General features: G+C 39.1%; 1 protein-coding gene across 1 annotated transcript in view; it reads right to left on the reverse strand.

Annotated features, from left to right (window-relative positions):
- The window catches only part of ptpn13 (protein tyrosine phosphatase non-receptor type 13), a 260,769-nt gene that overhangs the window by 66,242 nt on the left and 175,039 nt on the right, over nucleotides 1-19,488 (reverse strand). The window contains exons 22-29 of the mRNA XM_072253123.1: nucleotides 18,978-19,127; nucleotides 17,864-18,297; nucleotides 15,802-15,945; nucleotides 12,575-12,668; nucleotides 11,899-11,984; nucleotides 9,505-9,685; nucleotides 8,067-8,278; nucleotides 390-760 (exon numbers count right to left, since the gene is read on the reverse strand). Coding sequence (XP_072109224.1) covers nucleotides 390-760; nucleotides 8,067-8,278; nucleotides 9,505-9,685; nucleotides 11,899-11,984; nucleotides 12,575-12,668; nucleotides 15,802-15,945; nucleotides 17,864-18,297; nucleotides 18,978-19,127 — 1,672 coding nt within the window. The remainder of the gene's footprint in view (nucleotides 1-389; nucleotides 761-8,066; nucleotides 8,279-9,504; nucleotides 9,686-11,898; nucleotides 11,985-12,574; nucleotides 12,669-15,801; nucleotides 15,946-17,863; nucleotides 18,298-18,977; nucleotides 19,128-19,488) is intronic.

A 19,488-nucleotide genomic window follows, 5' to 3' on the forward strand; every position in this document is an offset into this window, starting at 1 on the left:
AACTGAGTTTCTCAAGTCCCGGCAACATCCTTGTGAACCTTCTCTGCACTCTTTCAATCTTATTAATATCCTTCCGGTAATTTGGTGACCAAAACTGAACACAATACTCCAGATTTGGCCTTATACAACCTCACCATAACATTCCAGCTCTTATACTCAATACTTTGATTAATAAAGGCCAATGTACCAAAAGCTCTCCTTATGACCCTATCTACCTGTGACGACACTTTTAGGGAATTTTGTATCTGTATTCCCAGATCCCTCTGTTCTACTGCACTCCTCAGTGCCCTACCAATTACCTTGTATGTTCTACCTTGTTTTGTCCTTGGTTTGCAGAGATTACTCTTAAAGCTTTGTTGTACTTTCAAAGGGAAATTCCCAAAACTAACCTGATGATCAGATCCAGTTTTGAAGATTCTTGCTTGTCAAAATAAGTATTTCTGAAACTTTCTTCCTGGACGTATGGTATATCACACTGATTGCCGGAGAAAGATATTGTACTCCCAGATACTTGACAGGCAATGTTCTTATTGATAATAATATCTTCTTTCAACATGGAATGTTCATCAATATCTTCACAGTCTCTGCTGACCCTATAACCATCCCTTTGAGAAGATGACTTCAGTCTTGCATTCTGAATTTCATTTTCAATCTTTTTGTTATTATCCATGTTGATACTGTTCATCTTGTCAGACAGCAGTGAACTATTCAAGTGCAATTCAGTTTCATTTATTTCTTTTGATGGAGGATTATTTGCACTCTGTAAAAATTACACTCTCTTTTAATGAAATTATACCTTTAATATATTATTTCCAAACCAGCTTTCAACAATTACACATTTCAAAACATTTTGTTTTAACTTTATACACCTCGAAAGGAATGTATTCCCCTGTTAATCAATGAAATTACATGCAACTGCATGGGCACATGCTTAAAAAGCAGAGAAACTCAAATCTTAAGATGCCAAATGCATTGTGGATATGATCAAATTCAGTTGCACAACAACTTGACTCATTGTTTCTTTTTAATGAGGTGACTTTATAAAGAAAAGTTGGGGATGAGTTACTAATAAAGATTCCAGATAATGCTGACCTTAGGGAGGAGAGTATGCAGAACTAAACACCGTTGTGATAACGAGTGGTATCAAAAACAAAATTTAAGTACAAACTTTGTATATAAGAAACAAGTCAGTCTAGAAGAAACAGAAGCACAGAATGTCAAAGGTTAATCGACCTTGCAGTTAGAATAAAATAAAATCCCTCCTTTGTTGATGAATCACTGAATGCATGCGCAGAAGAGAAACAGACACATTACTAATTTGGCTGAATTTCTTGGTTGCAGAAGGCTACCAAACTCTGATAAATGAACAAAGGAAAAGGAAAATTTAGAGCATGGACATTAAATCACTGTTGTCTAACTCCTGGCCATAATATATTGAGTCAAATGCAGGAGTATGAGGCCTAACACTTTCTTTCAAGATGGGAACAAAGATGATGGAAGGCTCTGGAAAAAGGGAGAGGGATGGCAACATTCCAAAATGAAAAGTGAATGCCTAAACCCAAATCGTTATGGACAAGATTATCTTTAAGTTAATGCAGCAAGCAAGTACTTCATTTTGTAATAAGGAGGTTCTTCATTAATATGAGTTCACTCAGAGCAACTGAAGCCCAATGTAAACTTAACATTCACTGGGAATGTTTCCCCACAGGATAATGATTCTCTTACATGACAGAAAACTATTTCATTCTCCTTTCAAAGGCACAAGAGTGGATCTCTTAAGAGGCCCACAAGAAAGCTGATACCAACTACCCTTTACACCCTACCTTAGTAAGCCTTGTCCCAACAAGGAACACTCTCACTCCCAATTGTCATTCTTTCTACACCCTAACAACTCTAATCCCATACTCTTGCTAGTCCAATTGATATCCTCCTCTCATTTAATTTCAAATCTATTGCTCACTTAGCCCTTTCCCATTATCTCTCGCTTTATCACTCACATCAAGAATCACTGCTTCCATACCAGAACTACTTTGATATAATTACATATAATTTCAGGTCCTACCTGCTTCACCTAAGCTTCAGATGCCCCATCTCCGATTTTCTCTCCTCCTCTGAGTTGTTTCAATTACTTCTCTGGTTGTTTTAACTTTCAACCAACAAAGAAGAAAACTCCCCATTTCATAGAACATTACGTGTGATCCTGAGGCAAGCATCATCTTGCAAGACATCCAGGCAAGCAAAATCACCTCAATTATCAGGCTTAGACAAAATGAAAACCCATCCCTAAAAACAATCAACTGCTCCCAAGTCAACAGCTGGTTGAATAAAAGAGGCAAAATATAAAGAGTGTGGTTGAGTAGAAAATGGCTCAGAGTGTATTCAAACTCTATTTAGTAAAGGGAGTTCCATACAGTATTTACAAAAAATTAATAGTCCTCATTAAATTGAGCGAAGCAGCTTCTCAGTGCTGTATAAAGCACCATACATTTTTGAAATGCAGTTAAAACATTTGAAGTACTGAGGGGTTAGCAGCAATTCAGATTTAAGCACTAAGAGGCATGCAGAAACACATACTGGCTGTTTCAAGCATTTACATGGTTACAGTGAAAAGATCTATAATGAATACCTTTCTAAAGGGCCTTCATGAAATAAATATTTATTGATTTAATGACCATCTTTTTATATAGAAGAGACATCAAAATATGAGTTTTAATGACTAATACTAATTTTCAATAAATTGCTTAAATTTAGTATGTTTAACTTTTTAATTTCAATTTACTGAGCTATTGGCTAGGTAATGCAGTAACACTTGAATGTAATAATAAACAACTGGAAACAGGCCCTTTGACACAGTAAGTCCACATGGACCATCATGCACTTTTTTATCTTAGCACTAATCATACCCTAAACCTTTTCATCCTCCCTATGTTCCCATCAACTCTCCTACATGAGGGGAAGACTAATGGTGGTGAATTAACCGAGGAATCCACATGGGATGACGTGGGAAGAACATGGAGGATCCAGGAGAAACTCAAAGGAGAACATTAAACTTCACTTGGGCAGCCCGAGAAGTCACAATTAAACTTAGGTCACCGAATCCGTGAAGCAGCAGCTACACTTCTCCTTGAATCTATTTTGTAAAAAGGAATGGCAAGATATTCCAATTAACTGTATCTTTAGACTGTAAAAAGCTCTCACGTGTAAGCTAATTGAGAATTTGAATCACTGTAGCATTCTTATTCATGGAAGTTCTTCTTAGGCTCTGCAGGGTTCAGTTCCTGTCAACTGTTCATAACCCAAATAGCTCATAAGGTAACACACACAAGATGCTGGATGAAAAAAGTACAGTCAACATTTTGGACCGAAGCCCTTTGGCAGGACTGGAGAAAAAAGCTGAGGAGTAGATTTAAAAGGTGGAGGGAGGAGAGAGAGAAACACAAGGTGACAGGTGAAACCTGGAGGGGGAAGGGTGAAGTAAAGAGCTGGGAAGTTGATTGGTGCGAGAGACAGAAGGGAATGGAAGAAAGAAAAGGGGAGAGGAGCACCAGAGGGAGTCAATGGGTGGGCATGGAAAAAAGGTGAGAGAGGGAAAAAAAGGGGATGGGAAATGGTGAAGGAGGAGGTTGGGGACATTACTGGAAGTTTGAGAAATCGATGTTCATGTCATCAGGTTGGAAGCTACCCAAATGGATTACAAGGTGTTGTTCCTCCAACCCAAGTGTGGCTGCCTGACCTGCTGAGTTCCTCCAGCATCTTGTGTGTGTTGCTTGGATTTCTAGCATCTGCAGACTTCTCTTGTTTGAGCTCATAAGGTAGAAATGTGGCCATAATCTGAGTCCCAGGCAGCCCTGAAACAGTTGGCAAAGCCACCCCAATGGTCTCCCAAATGCTTGCTCTTATGTATATGCTATATACAAATTGGACATTTCTATCTTGGGGACGATCTGTAAAAGGAGATGGAAATCAAGGCCAGCAAATAATAGAATTTAACCTAATAACTAAATCAATTACTGAAAGGTCTCTTGTTGCAGTTAAGTGATAGAGATGTCCATCCTGGGTGTGAAAGGGCAGCTACAAAAGCAAAATATTTCTTTTTCCTTAAATTAAGATATGATTTACAGTATTGTAGAAATGCATGGATTCTCTTTCTCCTCTTCAAGACAGCAGGTACTTCCAAGATTTCACCAGACAGATGACACATCGTCTCCATTCTTGGAGCAGATTCACATTCAAACATAATATGGACATTCAATCCTTTGGAAATAGATTTATACAATCTAGACTATGAAGTTCAAAGTTATACTGTAGACCTGTTCTAACTTGGCAGAACAAGGTTAGATGTTATTATGTCATCTGAACCTCTTATTATTCTGTCATTCATCATCTGCCTATGCTATTATATTACAGAGAATGCGCATAACATGGTGTGGAAATAAAAACTGATCTGACTGAATGGCACGAGAAAAGACACTTTCCCTATTTGATGTTAGATCTGGCCATGCAGAAGATCATCACTCCCTGAGAGTGAGTCAGATAGCGCTGGGCTTGAAGTCCACTTCAAAGGCTTCAGCACAAACATACAGGTCGGCACGTTGGTGCGGTGCTGAGAGAATGCTGCTCCGCCAGCTGCCACTTCTTCATGACGTTAACCTGAAATGTTGTCTACCCTTGCAATTGGAGGTAAAGGTACCTTTCTGAAGAAATGCAAGGAACTGTCCTGGTGTCCACATCCGTATCCATCCCCATCCCACAATCAATATCAGAAAAACAACTGAACTGGTCACTACCACAGTGCTGCTTATGACAACTGGCTCTTGGGCTTCTGCATTAAATAGCCCCCTCTCTTCAAAAGTGTTTCACTGACTGCACTGTTCTGCAAGACACTCTGAGATGATGGCACTGTATAAACGTGAGCACTTTTCTTTATTGCTTGGAGTATAGTTCAGCTAATTTGTGCCATTTATGAGAATAGTTCTGAGGATGAGGGACTACATTTACCAGGGTAGGTAAGGGAGAATTTGACTGTTTTCTTTAAGAAACGAAGAGGAGATCTGATAGAAGTATGTGAAACAAAGGACCTAGACACGGTGAATCATGGGAAACTGCTTCCTTTTTGCTGGGGTTGAAGATAAGACATCAGATATGTAAAGGAGAAGAGAATCCAGAGTGTACATGAGGAAAAACTTTCAATGTAGTGTGTCGTTGGTAATTGGAATGCGCTGCCTGTGAGGGTGCTTGAGACCGATTTTAAAGGGGCCTTCAACAGAAAATTGGATAAATATCTGGTGAAGAAAAATTAGCAAGGCTGGGGTTGGAACAGGTGAGGTGCTTTGGCATAGACCTGATCCTGACATAGTGGGCAGCTGGTCTCCTTCTATGTTCTAACAATTCTATGATTCATGAACGAACAGTTTTAACTTGCACATCTTTAAGTGGGAACACCATTCAAATAAAAGCTCTACTCATTACAGAGGGTGGAATAACCTTTAACTTAAATTCATGCAGCAAGCTTAAGGAATGCTCAACAATGTTTTGCAGATAAATGGACAAAATAAAAATGGATACTAAATCAGGAATATACTTATTAGAGGGGATAACAGAAAAACTCAGGGGCAAAAAAAAAATATTTTAAAGGCCTTTAAATGCAGAGAGGTAGTGCATTTTAGGAAGGGAACTTAAGGAAGGTGGTTCAAAGGACCAGTAAGTGGGGCAAAGAGTGAAAGCCACAATCAGTATTTTCAAAGATCTACGGGAGAGAAAGCGCTTCCAACCACTAAAATAAAATCACTTTCCCATCTGAAGGATTTAATTTAAGGTAGGCAGAAAGAGGGCTGCACTTGAATGCCATGGGAAAGTGAGCTTGCATTGGAGGTAGATAGAAAAACTGAACAGAATTATCAGTGAGAATACGATCCTTTCAGTGTGGTAAAATGTGAAGAGTGGAAAGATGTGTCTGATGATGGCATTGTGGGAGACTCAGTACAAATGACTGTGGGTCATCCATTGAATTTAGAGACCAGCATGGTGCAAAGCAAAGGCAAAGGGCAGAAGATGTAGGGACAGTAGCTTGAGAAATGAAATGGGCTACTCTATTGTGAGCCGAAATCCACATCTGAGGCATTGGAAAGACATACTGGAGCTACTCAAATGCAAAGTCAATCACAGATACAGAAACCTAGAACTAATGAATTTAAAATGAGTAATGTAATATTGTCAGATGGCAGGGGTGGAGATACATCTCTACAAAAGCTGGTTTATATCATTTGGTTGTCCTGGTTATGTGACCACTGATGCTAGGCAATCTTTGTAGAGTATTGATAATGGTTGGTGGGGTCACCTGTCTTGTAAAGACACTGCCCAGAAGTCGGCAATGGCAAAGCACTTCTGTAGAAGAATTTGCCAAGAACAATCATGGTCATGAGACATGGCACGTAATGATAATGATGATAACTGTAACGGTGGAGCCAGCATGCATAAAGCAGATGTTGTTTAACAAGACTATCCCAGGATACAGGATAGGAAGGTGCTGAACCGAGTAAGGAAGTGAAGAGAAAGCAATCAACCATTAGAATGGGAGGCGAGGATGAAAACTAGAAGAAAGGTTAAAAAAAAAGCTTCCAGTTTAATACTGCACCACAAATGAGCACTGAAATAGATGAAGTCTTGGTAAGGTAAAGAGAAGGGGATTTTGAGTACAACGAGAAGAAAGAATCTTTCAGTCTGCCCATATAAAAGGGTGGATTAGCCTGGATCAATCTACTCGCATCTTGACACTTTACTTAAAGGAAATAAGGTGAAGGAGAGAAGTACAACTTCTCACAGTATCACAACTCTGGTGAGTTTATTTAATCCTCAGATGCTTTCTGTGTGGAGTTTGCAAGTTGTCTCCCACTTTTGTCAGGAGTTCAGGCTTCCACTCACATTACAAAATTGTGCTGGTAGGTTCACGGACAGCTGCAATTAACCCCTTAGTACCTGGGGGAGGAAGAGAGAGGACGGGGGTGGACGGGGTGGGAGACGGAACAGGTGGTGGTGGTGGGAGAGGAGGGGAAGAGGTGGATGGGAGGGAGAGGAGGGGAGGAGGAGGAGGGGAGGGGGAAGAGGGGAGGGGGAAGAGGGGAGGAGGGAAGAGGGGAGGAGGGAAGAGGGGAGGAGGGAAGAGGGGAGGAGGGAAGAGGGGAGGAGGGAAGAGGGGAGGAGGGAAGAGGGGGAGGGAATATATTGCAAAGTTAAAGGAAAACAAGGGAGGGGAAATAAGATCAACAGGATTGCTCTACCAAGACTGGATACTTCCTACACCACACTAAATAAGTGGAAGTGAATGGTACTGGTTGGATCTGCATTCCATGAAGATGTGGAAGGTGACCCTGATGGAAGTGATCAAAGGTTGGGACCAGGAAACTGGAAATTACTGGAGGATCAAGGACATGAAAGGAGTTGTGACTGCAGTTAAGAAAAGACTGTAAAAGTTGAAAAAAAATACACACACACACACACACACACACAATGGAAGAAATGATTCCACAGTTAAGAACAGGCTAAAATGATCAACAGAATGACATCCTGTTTATGGGATAAGATTTAGACTGTGCTGGGCTGGGTCTTATGATGTTGGAACTGCAAAGATTTGCAGAGTAGACAAGGCCAGTGATGGTATGGTAAGTAAAAGTTGACTGCTTGATAGTGAAATTATTGCTTAAGCACAGACAAATTCAACATCTGTGAGAGCAAATTAAATAGTGCCTTGCTGTTAAGGCTAATTCTTTCAATGACCAAATTAACAGGCCAGAATGCAGACGAAGGGTCTCGGCCTGAAACGTCGACTGTACCTCTTCCTAGAGATGCTGCCTGGCCTGCTGCGTTCACCAGCAACTTTGATGTGTGTGGCCAGAATACAGTCATACTTTGTGACTTTCAGCCACAATCTTATCCTAATTAATTACAAATTATCAGTTCAATAGAAACTTTAGCTTTTGCAAACACTTGAATATTCAACAAACTGTTTCTGCTGTTCGTAGTCTTTTAGATGCAAAGAAGATATTAAAATTATTTCCAGTTTAATGTACCTGTTTTGAAAGTCCTTTCATAAGACCATCATTCACTTGTAGTGTGAAGTCTCCAACATTAATCTTCCCACACTCTGCTACTGGTTGACCAGGAATTTGTTTATGTATTCTCGCTACATTCCTGCAGTATTCAGAAGCATTTTCATTGCACCCAGCACAATCCAAACCCAACCCAGAGGAATCCTTCAACAACTTGACTTTGGATGTATTTTCTGTAACAGGAGAATGAATAATTGTTGATATTTAAAGTAAAATGAATTACAAAAACAGCTCAGTGTTTTAAAAGGGCTGAACCTCATGCACAAAACTACAGTCCACTGCAAGGTCATTTGGCTTGTTGCATGGGCACCAGGTGTAAACCATTAAAAGCATTTAACCTCCTTCTTCAATATTTTGAAGACTATGACTGAATCTGAAGACATTATAAATAATATCATCCACACATTAGAATCAATTTCTTATCTGTTCTGTAAAGGCTCCATCATTTAAATAGTTCTATCATATTTTCATTTCATATTCACTGTTTTAAATAAACCAACCCAAGCTTCTCCAATCCATTTACATTACAATGCTCCCTCATCCATGAAATTAATCAAGTTAATACCTTCTGGCTTACACTAAAGAAATCTGATTTCCTAAATAATATGGCGCCAAAAAGTGAGTATGCTAGTTCTTTTTGGACAGACAGCATTTTAAATAGGTTTAATAAAACTTGCTTCTTTCTGCAGATTAACCCTTTACTTACAAAGCTAAGAATTCCATAAAATGTTTTAACCAATTACGTGTCTTCAAAGCGCCTGCAAAATCCCCAGGCTTCCCTTTTCTTGCACCCACTCCTAAATTGCATCACTAGGCACATTTCACCCCTCTTATGAAGTTCATTAAAAAATACCAGCTCGTATTCTACTATTTTGAATTTTACTTTCCATGAACCAATTTCCACAGTGTATCTACATTCTCTTGATATCTATTCTTTCTTCCTTACTATTTACTGCACTTCCAAGTTTTGCATCACTTGAAAATTCTAAAATTCACTTGCACCCTCAACTCCCAAGTCAAAATATAAATTAAGAACTGGTCCTAGAAATCAACCCTGGGTAGCACTACTGTATACTTCCATCTTGCCCAAAAATCACCCATTCAACAGTCTTTACTTTCCCAAAGCTAATTTTACACAAAAGCTGCTACTGCAGCACGTTTTTTTTGCATGCGTCATTCACTTTTACTAATAAACCTAAAACATCATACTTTATCAAAGACTTCTTTGAAAGTCTAATCCAGGCAGCATTTTGGTGAACCTCTTCTCCACATCTTCCCTGTAATGGGGCAACCAGAGCAATGCAGAGAACTGTTTGTGCATAGTGTACCTACGTCATTAGCATAAATAGCTAAACCTCAAGTTACGTTCTTACAAATTTTGAATATCACTGTTCTTTACCTGCAGTACAAGCATGGACTTTGGCAGCTGATGACGTGAGATTTGTTCCGAATTTTCCTTTGTCTATTGGTTGACACGGCCCATTTTGACTGGTTGTTGATGGAGGTGTGCACTGTGGAGTTACTGGAGCATGGACCTTGGCTGCAGGAAGCTGTCCTTTCTCGAATAATAGAGTAACCAACTGCAAATAAAGAAATGCCTTATATAGTTTTCTTTGAGACTGAATCTACAAAGCATTTCTAAACATTACAGAATTGCTTTAGTGTCACATTAATGATAAAGCTTGAAACTTAATGCCTCCTTTAGATGTACTTTGTCCTACGTGATAGCATCGATACTGCACAGTGCATAAAATTCCAGTAGAATGTCAGTATAAGTGAGGCGAGAAGAGTTGATAGGCAAGTGGTAGATTACATTTATGTAAAATTAGATTTTGGTTAGAAGAATGAAGAGAGGCACAATTTTAAAAGGAGTAGAGGGGCTGAATATTGTGGGTACAAATGTGCACAGATCATAAAGAATCTTAGTGAGAAACTGGATCAGCTAAAGTTCCGTCGACTACACTTCAGGAAAGATTTAATGCAATTATTCCAGGGATGAGGAAATTTAATTACTTAGTAAGACTGCAGTAGTTGGGAAACCTCTCCTTGTAAAAAAAAAGTTGTTAAAGGTGGGGGCCAGAAGGGGAGTTTGTGGGAGGTATTTAACATCACATAGGGTGCAGGTAAAGTAAATAGAGAGAAACTTCCCAGTGGTGAGAGGGAAAGAAGCAGAGGACAAAGAACCAAAACAGAAATGAGAGAAAGCAAAATTGTTTCAGGAAAAGAGTGCTCAGGGTTTGGAATGCACTACCAGTGGTAGCGATGAGATCGCTTCAATATCATCTTCAAAAGGAAATTTTGTACAAAAACATTGACAGGAGACAGAAAGGGACTACCTAGATCATTCCTATATGGAGCTGGCCTAGACAGGGCTATAGGAGACAGAAAGAGACTACTTTGATCATTTCTACATACAGCTGGCCTAGGCAGGATGAAATGAGTATCAGCTTCTCTGCAGTGGCCTGATTGTGCTTCTGCAATTTCCTTTCAAGCACTGGACGTACCTTCAAAATGATGGCCGTAACAACTGCCCATGTTCTGTAAAGGTACAATGCATTCTTTTTGATTGGAACATAATATAAAATGTTATAAGGGATGAAGAGCTTTGAAAAGACACCAATGAAGACTTGAAATAAAATGTAACATCACAGGGAAAGCTTAGCTGATGCTTTAAATGTAAACAAACAATATAAATTAAAAAGACAAGAGATTCTGCAGATGCTGGATATCCAGAACCACACACATACAAAATGCTGGAAGACCTCGGCAAGTCAGGCAGCATCCACAGAAAGGAATAAACAATCGAAGTTTTAGACAGGTGTATGGGGTTGAGTGGGATCCAGGATCAGCAATGATGGAATGGCAGAGCAGACTCGATGGGCTGAATGGCTTAATTCTGCTCCTATGTCTTATGGTCTTATGGACCTGTTGAGTTCCTCCAGCATAATGAATTAGCATAGTTGGAATAAGTATTATGAGACTATGACCCAATATTATAAGTATTATCAGACAGAATTGTTCAAAAAAAGCTTAGGATGAGAAAATCTGCAGATGCTGGAAATCCAAAGCAATACACACAAAATGCTGGAGGAACTCAGCAGGTCAGACAGCCCTGATGGATGTTTCAGCCCGAAACATCGACTGTTTACTCTTTTCCATGGATGCTGAGTTCCTCTAGCATTTTGTAGGTATTGCTTTAGATGGTTCACTTGGCATATTATTTGTGCCAAAGAACTTTAAGGTAAATTTGTAGCACCCAATTATGTTGTAGCAGCTAATTACATAAATTAAATAGCAATATGAATTTAAGTAGGAAAGGGTGATTTTAATCCATAATAACCATCCTTTCAACACTTGCACCATAATGATCTTAGACAAATTCATAACATAGTAAATACATACAAGGAAACTTCAACATTTCCCCTTTTCTCTCTTGCAAGAGGTTATTAACAGAAACTGCTCAACATCAAGATAAGGCCTTAAAAGGAATCAAGTGACATTTAACAGCAATTTCCACTAGCCTCAGACTGTCCAGACAGTAATTATTCCATATTTACATGGAAATACTTCATCAGTAAACTTACCATGAATTTGTACACATCCTGTCTCCTCATCTTAAAGAAATCATGACTAAAGTGGTAATAGCCATTTTTGATTAAGGTTGTTTCTAAAGTATCAGGTTGTGAAGGAAAAGATGTGGCCTGGGCAGCAAGTGATGCTCAAGTTGGTTCACTTCATATTTACCAAAACCAGTTGCATGTTAGGAATGTATCTAAAATGATGATCTGCATACCTGCCCTGTGCTCCTCAGCGTTTCGACAGCTTGTTTATGAGTTGCACCCTCCAAAGAGATACTATTCACGGAAAGAACACGGTCACCTAAAATGAGCCGGCAAAACTTTAGCAAAAAACACGTAACTGTAAACTTCCAAACCACATATAGCAAGTTTTGATTGCTGAACGAATATGGATGCTAAATGATTTCCCTCTTCAATGATAAAAAGGGTAGAGACATTGTATCAAAATTATTCTAAAATTATTTGTGTCAGTTAAAGGCAAAGCAGAGGACTTCAAATTCCTCAGTGATAATGCACTGGAAGGATGTACTGTGGAATTTTCACTGTTACTTGGGAGATTAATTCCTGGGATAATTTTTGACATTTTTTATTTTACTACTGTGTTGCAATGGCAGTATGCATGGCACGATGAAAGGAAAGCTGACATAAATTTAACAGTTGTTTGCCTTCATAAAGTCCTGATCCGGTATCATTACTATTCTATATAACATGATGATAAAGTTAATCTGAGCAAAAAATGTCCATTAATGCATTATTTTGGACAAGTGCCAAAAATTGGGGACTATAATAATTTGGAAGTACTGCTCCTTAAGAGACTTGATATTGCAAAATATAATTTGTGAATAACTTCAAATGTGCAATTTTTTATCAGCATCAGCATAAGTAACTCACCTTTCCTAATTCGTCCATCAGCCTCAGCTGCTCCCCCTGGTATTATGGCTTTTACATAAATCCCACCATGTCGCACACTTGTGTTTATACCACCCTAAAGTAAAACAAATGCATAGAAAGAAGGATAACTAACTGGTTAAAAAAAGCACACAGAGGGAAGTTTTTAAAAATGTTTTTTAATGAAATTATTTCACAGCAAATGATAAGGAATGCAGGTGGGAAACAAGCAAAAGATGACAGATACATTTACTAATAAGTTGCATATGTAAACTTAAGAAAAGGAACTTCCCTTATTTACTGAGCTTCATGTATATTGTATGAGAGGAGAGAATGGACTTTGAGGTGTATAAACATAACAGACTTTAAATATTTGTAAGGGAGAGAACTGATAGCTTTGCCAAGCATAAAAGTGAACAAGTTATGTTGTATCTATAGAAAGTCATTTCTTGTTGTGGGAAGGATGTGGAGCCTCTGATATAGCAAACAGAGTTCACTAACTCACATACAGAATGAGTTGTCTTAAAGCAATAAACATTGTGCCTTTTGCTGAAAAGGGAAGCATTAAGGAAAGATCCAAACTATGTCCCAAATATTGGAAAAGTTTTTAAGAAGGCTGGAGAGTATTGAAGGATATTTTCCAATGGTAGGTGAATTAGGGACAAGGCATACAAGTTTATGAAAGGGAAATTAAAAGAAATCAAGACCAATAGAGAGGAAAAACAGCAATTTTGAAAACAGGCTTTATCATTTCCTTGGGTAAAATACAAACTTTCAAGAGTAAAGTAACTTTAAAATAATAGTTATTTTGATAGATTCACCTTAAAGAAGTTGTTAAATTATTTATTAAAAAGCTATGTGCATTAACACCCACTGCTTTAATAAATATAACAGCTGGCAACTGGTTGAGCATGACTTTCTGCCCACGATTTGTATCTGGATGGCTGAACTTGCTGACAAACAAGTTCATTTCCAATATGCTGAAGACCTTGCACAGCAGGTGGGCATTCCAAGGATGATAGTGTCATGTGGGTGAGGCACAGACTGGTTCATTGTAAAGGTAGTCAACAAAGCCAGAACCCAAGTTTATGAATTCTTTCGAGCATCTTTCAGGTTAACAAACAATTACGTCAAATTACCAGTTTAAGAAAATTCAAATAAGTACAAATGTTTGTAAAATCATTTAAAACATTCTAAATCATTAACTGATTAAACACATTAATGTGTCCAATGAAACACATAACTAATCTTAATTTTTTCCCCGATTCCTTTTATCTATTCCTGTCCATGGGGTTGTAACCAGGTGCAGGATCAGTGGAGAAATTCTTCAGTCTATGTGCTGGGGAATCAACAAGTTCCTGCTCCACTGCAGGAGTCCACACAGGATACAGCAGCAAATGCAGCCAGAAATTTGTTGGTAGAGCTTAGTCCCTGAGGCTGAACATCTTGCAGAGGAATCCTTTAATTCCAGTAACTGTCAGGTCTGCACTGTGTTTCCTAGTACATTCAAAGCCAATGCTGTATGCTCAATATACACTTCTTCCAGTTTGAATAAAAACCCATATTGCAAATGACTCTCACAGCATTTATTTTTGTATACAAGCCTTCTTGGGCAATGACAATTAGGGACAAAATGCAAAGAAAAATTAATTTGTTTCAAAAGAAACATCAAGAAGGACCTAAGCAACTTTAACCTATAATGATTGTAAATCTGATGAACTAAGGAAAAAGTTTTAGACAAAGAGAAAATGGAGCCACTTGCTTAAGCTTCTGTTGGCAATTGTGATGCTGAAAAGCTAACATACCTTGAGCAGTAACACAAATAAGCCAGTATTTTTCCATGTTGGTTATCCATTATCTGTCCAATCAAGATGTGTTACCTTTATCTGATAGAAAATTGCACGTCTGTGAAATGTGGGGCAGATCTTCCTCCCTTTCAAAGGTTTATTTTCTAGATAAAAGTTGTAGCAAGTAGGAGGAGAGAGACAAGTAACCAGGTCTCCATCTGCTTTACAACCTCAGGATCTCTAAGTCTCCTTCAGGTGCAGTTTCATCTCGTCTAGTATTCATGTGGACAGGGAAGAGGAAAGGCAAGAGTGATCCCGTTACTTCATCTTCTCATCATTCCCCTCACAGGGCACTCCAAGGTGATACAAACATCTAAGAGATCCAATAATTAGGCAAAGTCGACCAGAAAAGTAATTGATCCTTTTCACTTGTACAATGTTAAACAAGTTCTTTAGCTCTGAAGGTCTTCTGATTGCTTATAATCTAATAAGAAAATGGTGGTTCCTTAAGTTTGTTATAGCCACAGGGTGGTTTAAGCTCCCACTACTATTTAATACTCCTAATGGCATGCATGGTTAGATAGAGCTCTTAAAGACAGCGGAGTCAAGGGATATGGGGAGAAGGCAGGAATGGGGTACTGATTGTGGATGATCAGCCATGATCACAGAGAATGGCGGTGCTGGCTCGAAAGGCCCAATGGCCTATTCTTGCACCTATTGTCTATCTCAAATAGCCTCTGACAACCAAGTTGAGCTCTTGGCCTTCATGAGCATTTAGCTACTAAGTCTGACAGAGCCGTTTCTACTGACAGGAGGCTAAGGCCGCTTTGGGAGATGGAGCTCGTCAGCTGTAGTTGGCAACTCATAGAGGAGAATGAAAACGCTAATCTCAAACCCTCTGTTGCCTTGTGGCTATACCCACACTCGTGGAGAAGACTTCGGGAGTAAACCCCAAGGAAAATTCTGGAGCAAGAGTCCCTAAGGCAGTCCTACATTGAGCTCAGTGCGGACTGGCAACTCCTGTGACACTGCTGGTGCCAAACTGTTCCTCTGGATTTGTCAGCTGTGTGGAGAGGGGAAGCCTGCTCTATGGGCTTGCTTTCTATATCACACCAGCCTGGCTTGCGTATCACAGAGACAGCAGGAATGCAACATCCATGGTCGATCCCAGCCAACAAAAAAAGCCTCAAAAGAACAAGGTTTCCCTATTGTAGCAGACACTTTCATTGCCGTGAGCATTAAAGACCTAATTCTATAAATTGCACGTCCACTGATACCCGAGTAATCCTGGTTCCTAACAGGATTGGGAAGGCAAGAATATTACTGATAATTTGTAACACACACAGATAAATTAGCCCACGACTCCTGAAAACTGGCTCCATTGAATTTACATTCTACATGATCTAAAACTGAACTGAAATAGAGGAAAAGAAATCTGAAAACCTTGCCAAACAGTACCGTGACACTTATGCCCAAGCTATTCTCTATTTTTGACAACTCCACTTCAAAAATATCGCCTGGTTTTAGCACGGTGTTGCTTTTCATATCAGGAAATACTCTTCTTTTGGTCCTTGCCACTGGTGAATCCTTCATGTAAGAAAAAGTTAAGATTAGTTTAAACAGCAAAATGGAATATTCAATTAGCCTTTTCTTTTTTTCCCCCTCATTTTTATCATTCAAAGACAGGAAAAGACTTTACAGTCTTTGAATGATATAGAAAAAATACTATTTTCATAGACATATTTTTTCCATTCTCAAGTGCAGCAAAGTATATTAATTTAGTTTAGTCCGATGAAGACAAAACACAAAAGTATAGGAAAATAATAGGTAAGAATTGGTCATTTCAAGTTTTTTTTGTAAATTATATTACCACTAAAAGATGGTGAACAAATTTCACGATATATGACAGTAATATTAAACATTCTGATTATGGTTTTAATTTAAGGAAGTAATTTCAAGTTTGATACACTGTTCCCAAAAGTAGCTTGGCACGGTATTATAAAACAATATGAACTGACTTCCACAAAAATCTGTTATAATGCAATGATGAGAAACTCTTAATAGTTTAGAGAACACAACATATTGTGTAGACTGTGAAAGGTTCTAGTCTTCGTACATGCAGCATATAGTTAACTAATCTAGACGAACAAAATTACAAATGGATCTTCGTAGTCAGGAGTAAAAAAAGAGGCAGCAGAAAATTAACAATTCCTCAAGATATTCCAAATCAACTCATAATCATTGCAATGCTATAAAAATTCGGAATGTCTGCACGAGGTTTCAATATAATGATTGTGATGAACGTCCATTCAAACAGCTTGGTATAACCAGGCCAAGGAGCTTTGATGTATCAAATCCCTCATCTTCTGACTTAGCACATTTGAGTCTGATCCTAAAGCCTGGTTTATACTTCTGCGTCAACACGTAGCCGAAAAGTCTGCGCTGCCGCAAACCCTACGCTAAGCCGACGCGGAACCGTGTGCGAAAGCTTGCGTTGCTGCAACATGTTCCTCTCCCAAAATGTAACCGTGCGTCGCAGCAACGCAGAATGCAACAACTGTGATTGGTCCGCTTGGTAGCATCGCATGTCATCCTACGCTGCAATAGCTTCCCATTGGGCGACTGAAGGGCAGGGAAGGAACTCTGGCTGCAATGCTTTCCATAAAGCTTTACAGACCTCCGAAATTATGGAGGACACATCTTGCACGAGAAAAGGCGCTCGCGTCTTGTTTACCCCGAGACTACCATGACCATGAAGCTTTGCGCGGGCAGGTGAGTGCGCATGCGTGATCTGCGCGAATTGCCGAGCGACACAGACACACCAACGCACAAGTATAGATGCTCACAACGTGCATAGGCCACTTGCGTAGGTTACGGCGTCCAGTTAACACAGAAGCATATACCAGGCTTGATGGAGTCACGGGATTTGAATTTTGATTGTTCTCCTGCTCTTGAATGTAATTTAATGACCTCTCTGAAAGTGCGTATGAATAATGAACATAATCAGGAGGTAATGTCCTTCTCTCCCTTGCTCTAAACTGTCTGCCACAGCCTCGGGGAAGCAGACAATGACTCAAAGACCTCACACCCTGGTCATCCTCTCTTTCCCCCTTCCATCAGACACATGGTATAAAAATTTGAGAACATGTACCACCAGGCTCAAGGATAGCTTCTATCCTGCTGTTTTAAGACCCTTTTACAGACTTCTTACATGACACAGAACTCCTGATTGTTCATCAAGGCCCTGGCACTTTCTCAAACAATGAAAAGATTTAATTATGATTTTAACATGACATAAGCAGCGCGCAGAGAATTCACTCTGAATAGTCGAGTAGGGAATAAATGAAAGAAACAGATCTTCTGCCATTACTTCAGCTATTTGGAAACTATTGCTTTATACCTCGTAACTTTCCATAGATGTACCCAAAAAAGATGGTAGTGGAGGCAGTGGGTGGGTGAAAATTAGGTGGGGAGGTTGGAAGAGTTGGAGGGGGAAGCACATTACCTTTTCGGGGCTTTGTTGCTCTTGACTGCTAGAATACGTTGCTTCATCCATATCAGAATCGCCCCGATCAGAGCAATCTGTTTCTTTAGGCATTTCAGTATTAATACTACTTAAATGCCCTGTGCCCTTTAGCACTGTTTGAATCAAGTCCTGTCTTATGCATCGTGTTGTTTTGGAAGCAGTCTGGTGTCTGTGGAGACCATTCACCTGGCTTTGTGAAAGGCCTGCGCTTTCAGTTCGGGAGTCCTGGGAGCTGGTACTTCCTCTTCGTTTTTCTTCAGATGGAACTGAGCCACGGACAGGGTGAGTTCTCTGGTAACTCTGTGATTGATTAAGTTCTTCTGAAGAAGAGACCTCTTCATAATCCTGTTGTCTCACTTTAAGACAAGGACTCTTGGACTGGCTCCTTGTTCCCTTTTTAAGGGGAGGAGATGCTTGACAACAAATGATAAACCAATTAGACATTGCTTCAAGCAATAGTCTGCACTTTTTTAATGAACATTAATATGCAGTAATTTTGACTGTATTCTCTTAGTTAAAATAATATTTGCAAATTCAAATCCAGAATATAAGCCCTCATTGTGTCCAACCAAAATCCATAACTCAGTTTTGAGCTTATGCACACTTAAACTATTTAAAGCTCAACTGGATATTTTGCAATCAGTTATATCATGATAAATATCCCACTTAGTCTCAAACACCAAGATTCACCCTCAGGGGCAATGTTAATCTTTAGAGTGGATTTACAATCATTGTGATTGGATGTTCACTTTCAATGCTTTACAGTAAATAACAAACAACACCCTTTGCATGACAAGAGATATCACTTTTCAAATCTATGAGTTATTTCTAGTCTTACTAAAGGTAGTTTCTAATTACCCTCATGGTGAATGACTTTTAACCCACGTTACGAGTCAATACAGCCTACACTTGCGGTCCTTGCAACCAACACACTTCCATGTGAGGGATCTCTGAGCTTGAATGCACAATTCACTACAGGTTGTGTCATGAATTAATAAGACGTGTCCTCCATTTCCACATTGTCTGACCTTACTCAGAACTTTGTAATATTTCAGAATAACAGATTTTTATTTTTTCAACCTAGAACAAGTACCTGAAGGAATGCCAGTTCTTCTGTAAAGTTTCTCTTTTGGCTGAGACACGACCAGGGTTACATCTTCAGGAGCATTTTGTAAAATTTCCACTGCTGCATTGTGTGCAACGCCTTCTAAACTGATTCCATTTACAGATATCAGACGATCACCTGTAAACAGCAAAGACATAACTACTATTTCACAAGAATTTTTGAAACATGCATAAACCCTATATGATGATGAATTTTGCAAATTCATCTTGGAATTATAATTAATGTAATTGTACTTACTGAGAATTTACTCAACCCTTAAGACAATATTAAGTTTCATATTTTGTAACATTAGGTTTTTTAATTCTACATAGAACAGTACAGCATAAGAAAACAACCTTCTGGCCATTATAATACCATAAGGTATAGGAGCAGAATTATGCCATTTGGCCCTTTGAATCTGCTCTGCCACTTCATCATGGCTGATCCAATTTTCCTCTTAGCCCCAATCTCCTGCCTTTTCCCCATATCCCTTGATGTT

The sequence above is a fragment of the Mobula birostris genome, chromosome 3 (genome assembly GCF_030028105.1).
Source record: "Mobula birostris isolate sMobBir1 chromosome 3, sMobBir1.hap1, whole genome shotgun sequence".
Classification (NCBI taxonomy): domain Eukaryota; kingdom Metazoa; phylum Chordata; class Chondrichthyes; order Myliobatiformes; family Myliobatidae; genus Mobula; species Mobula birostris.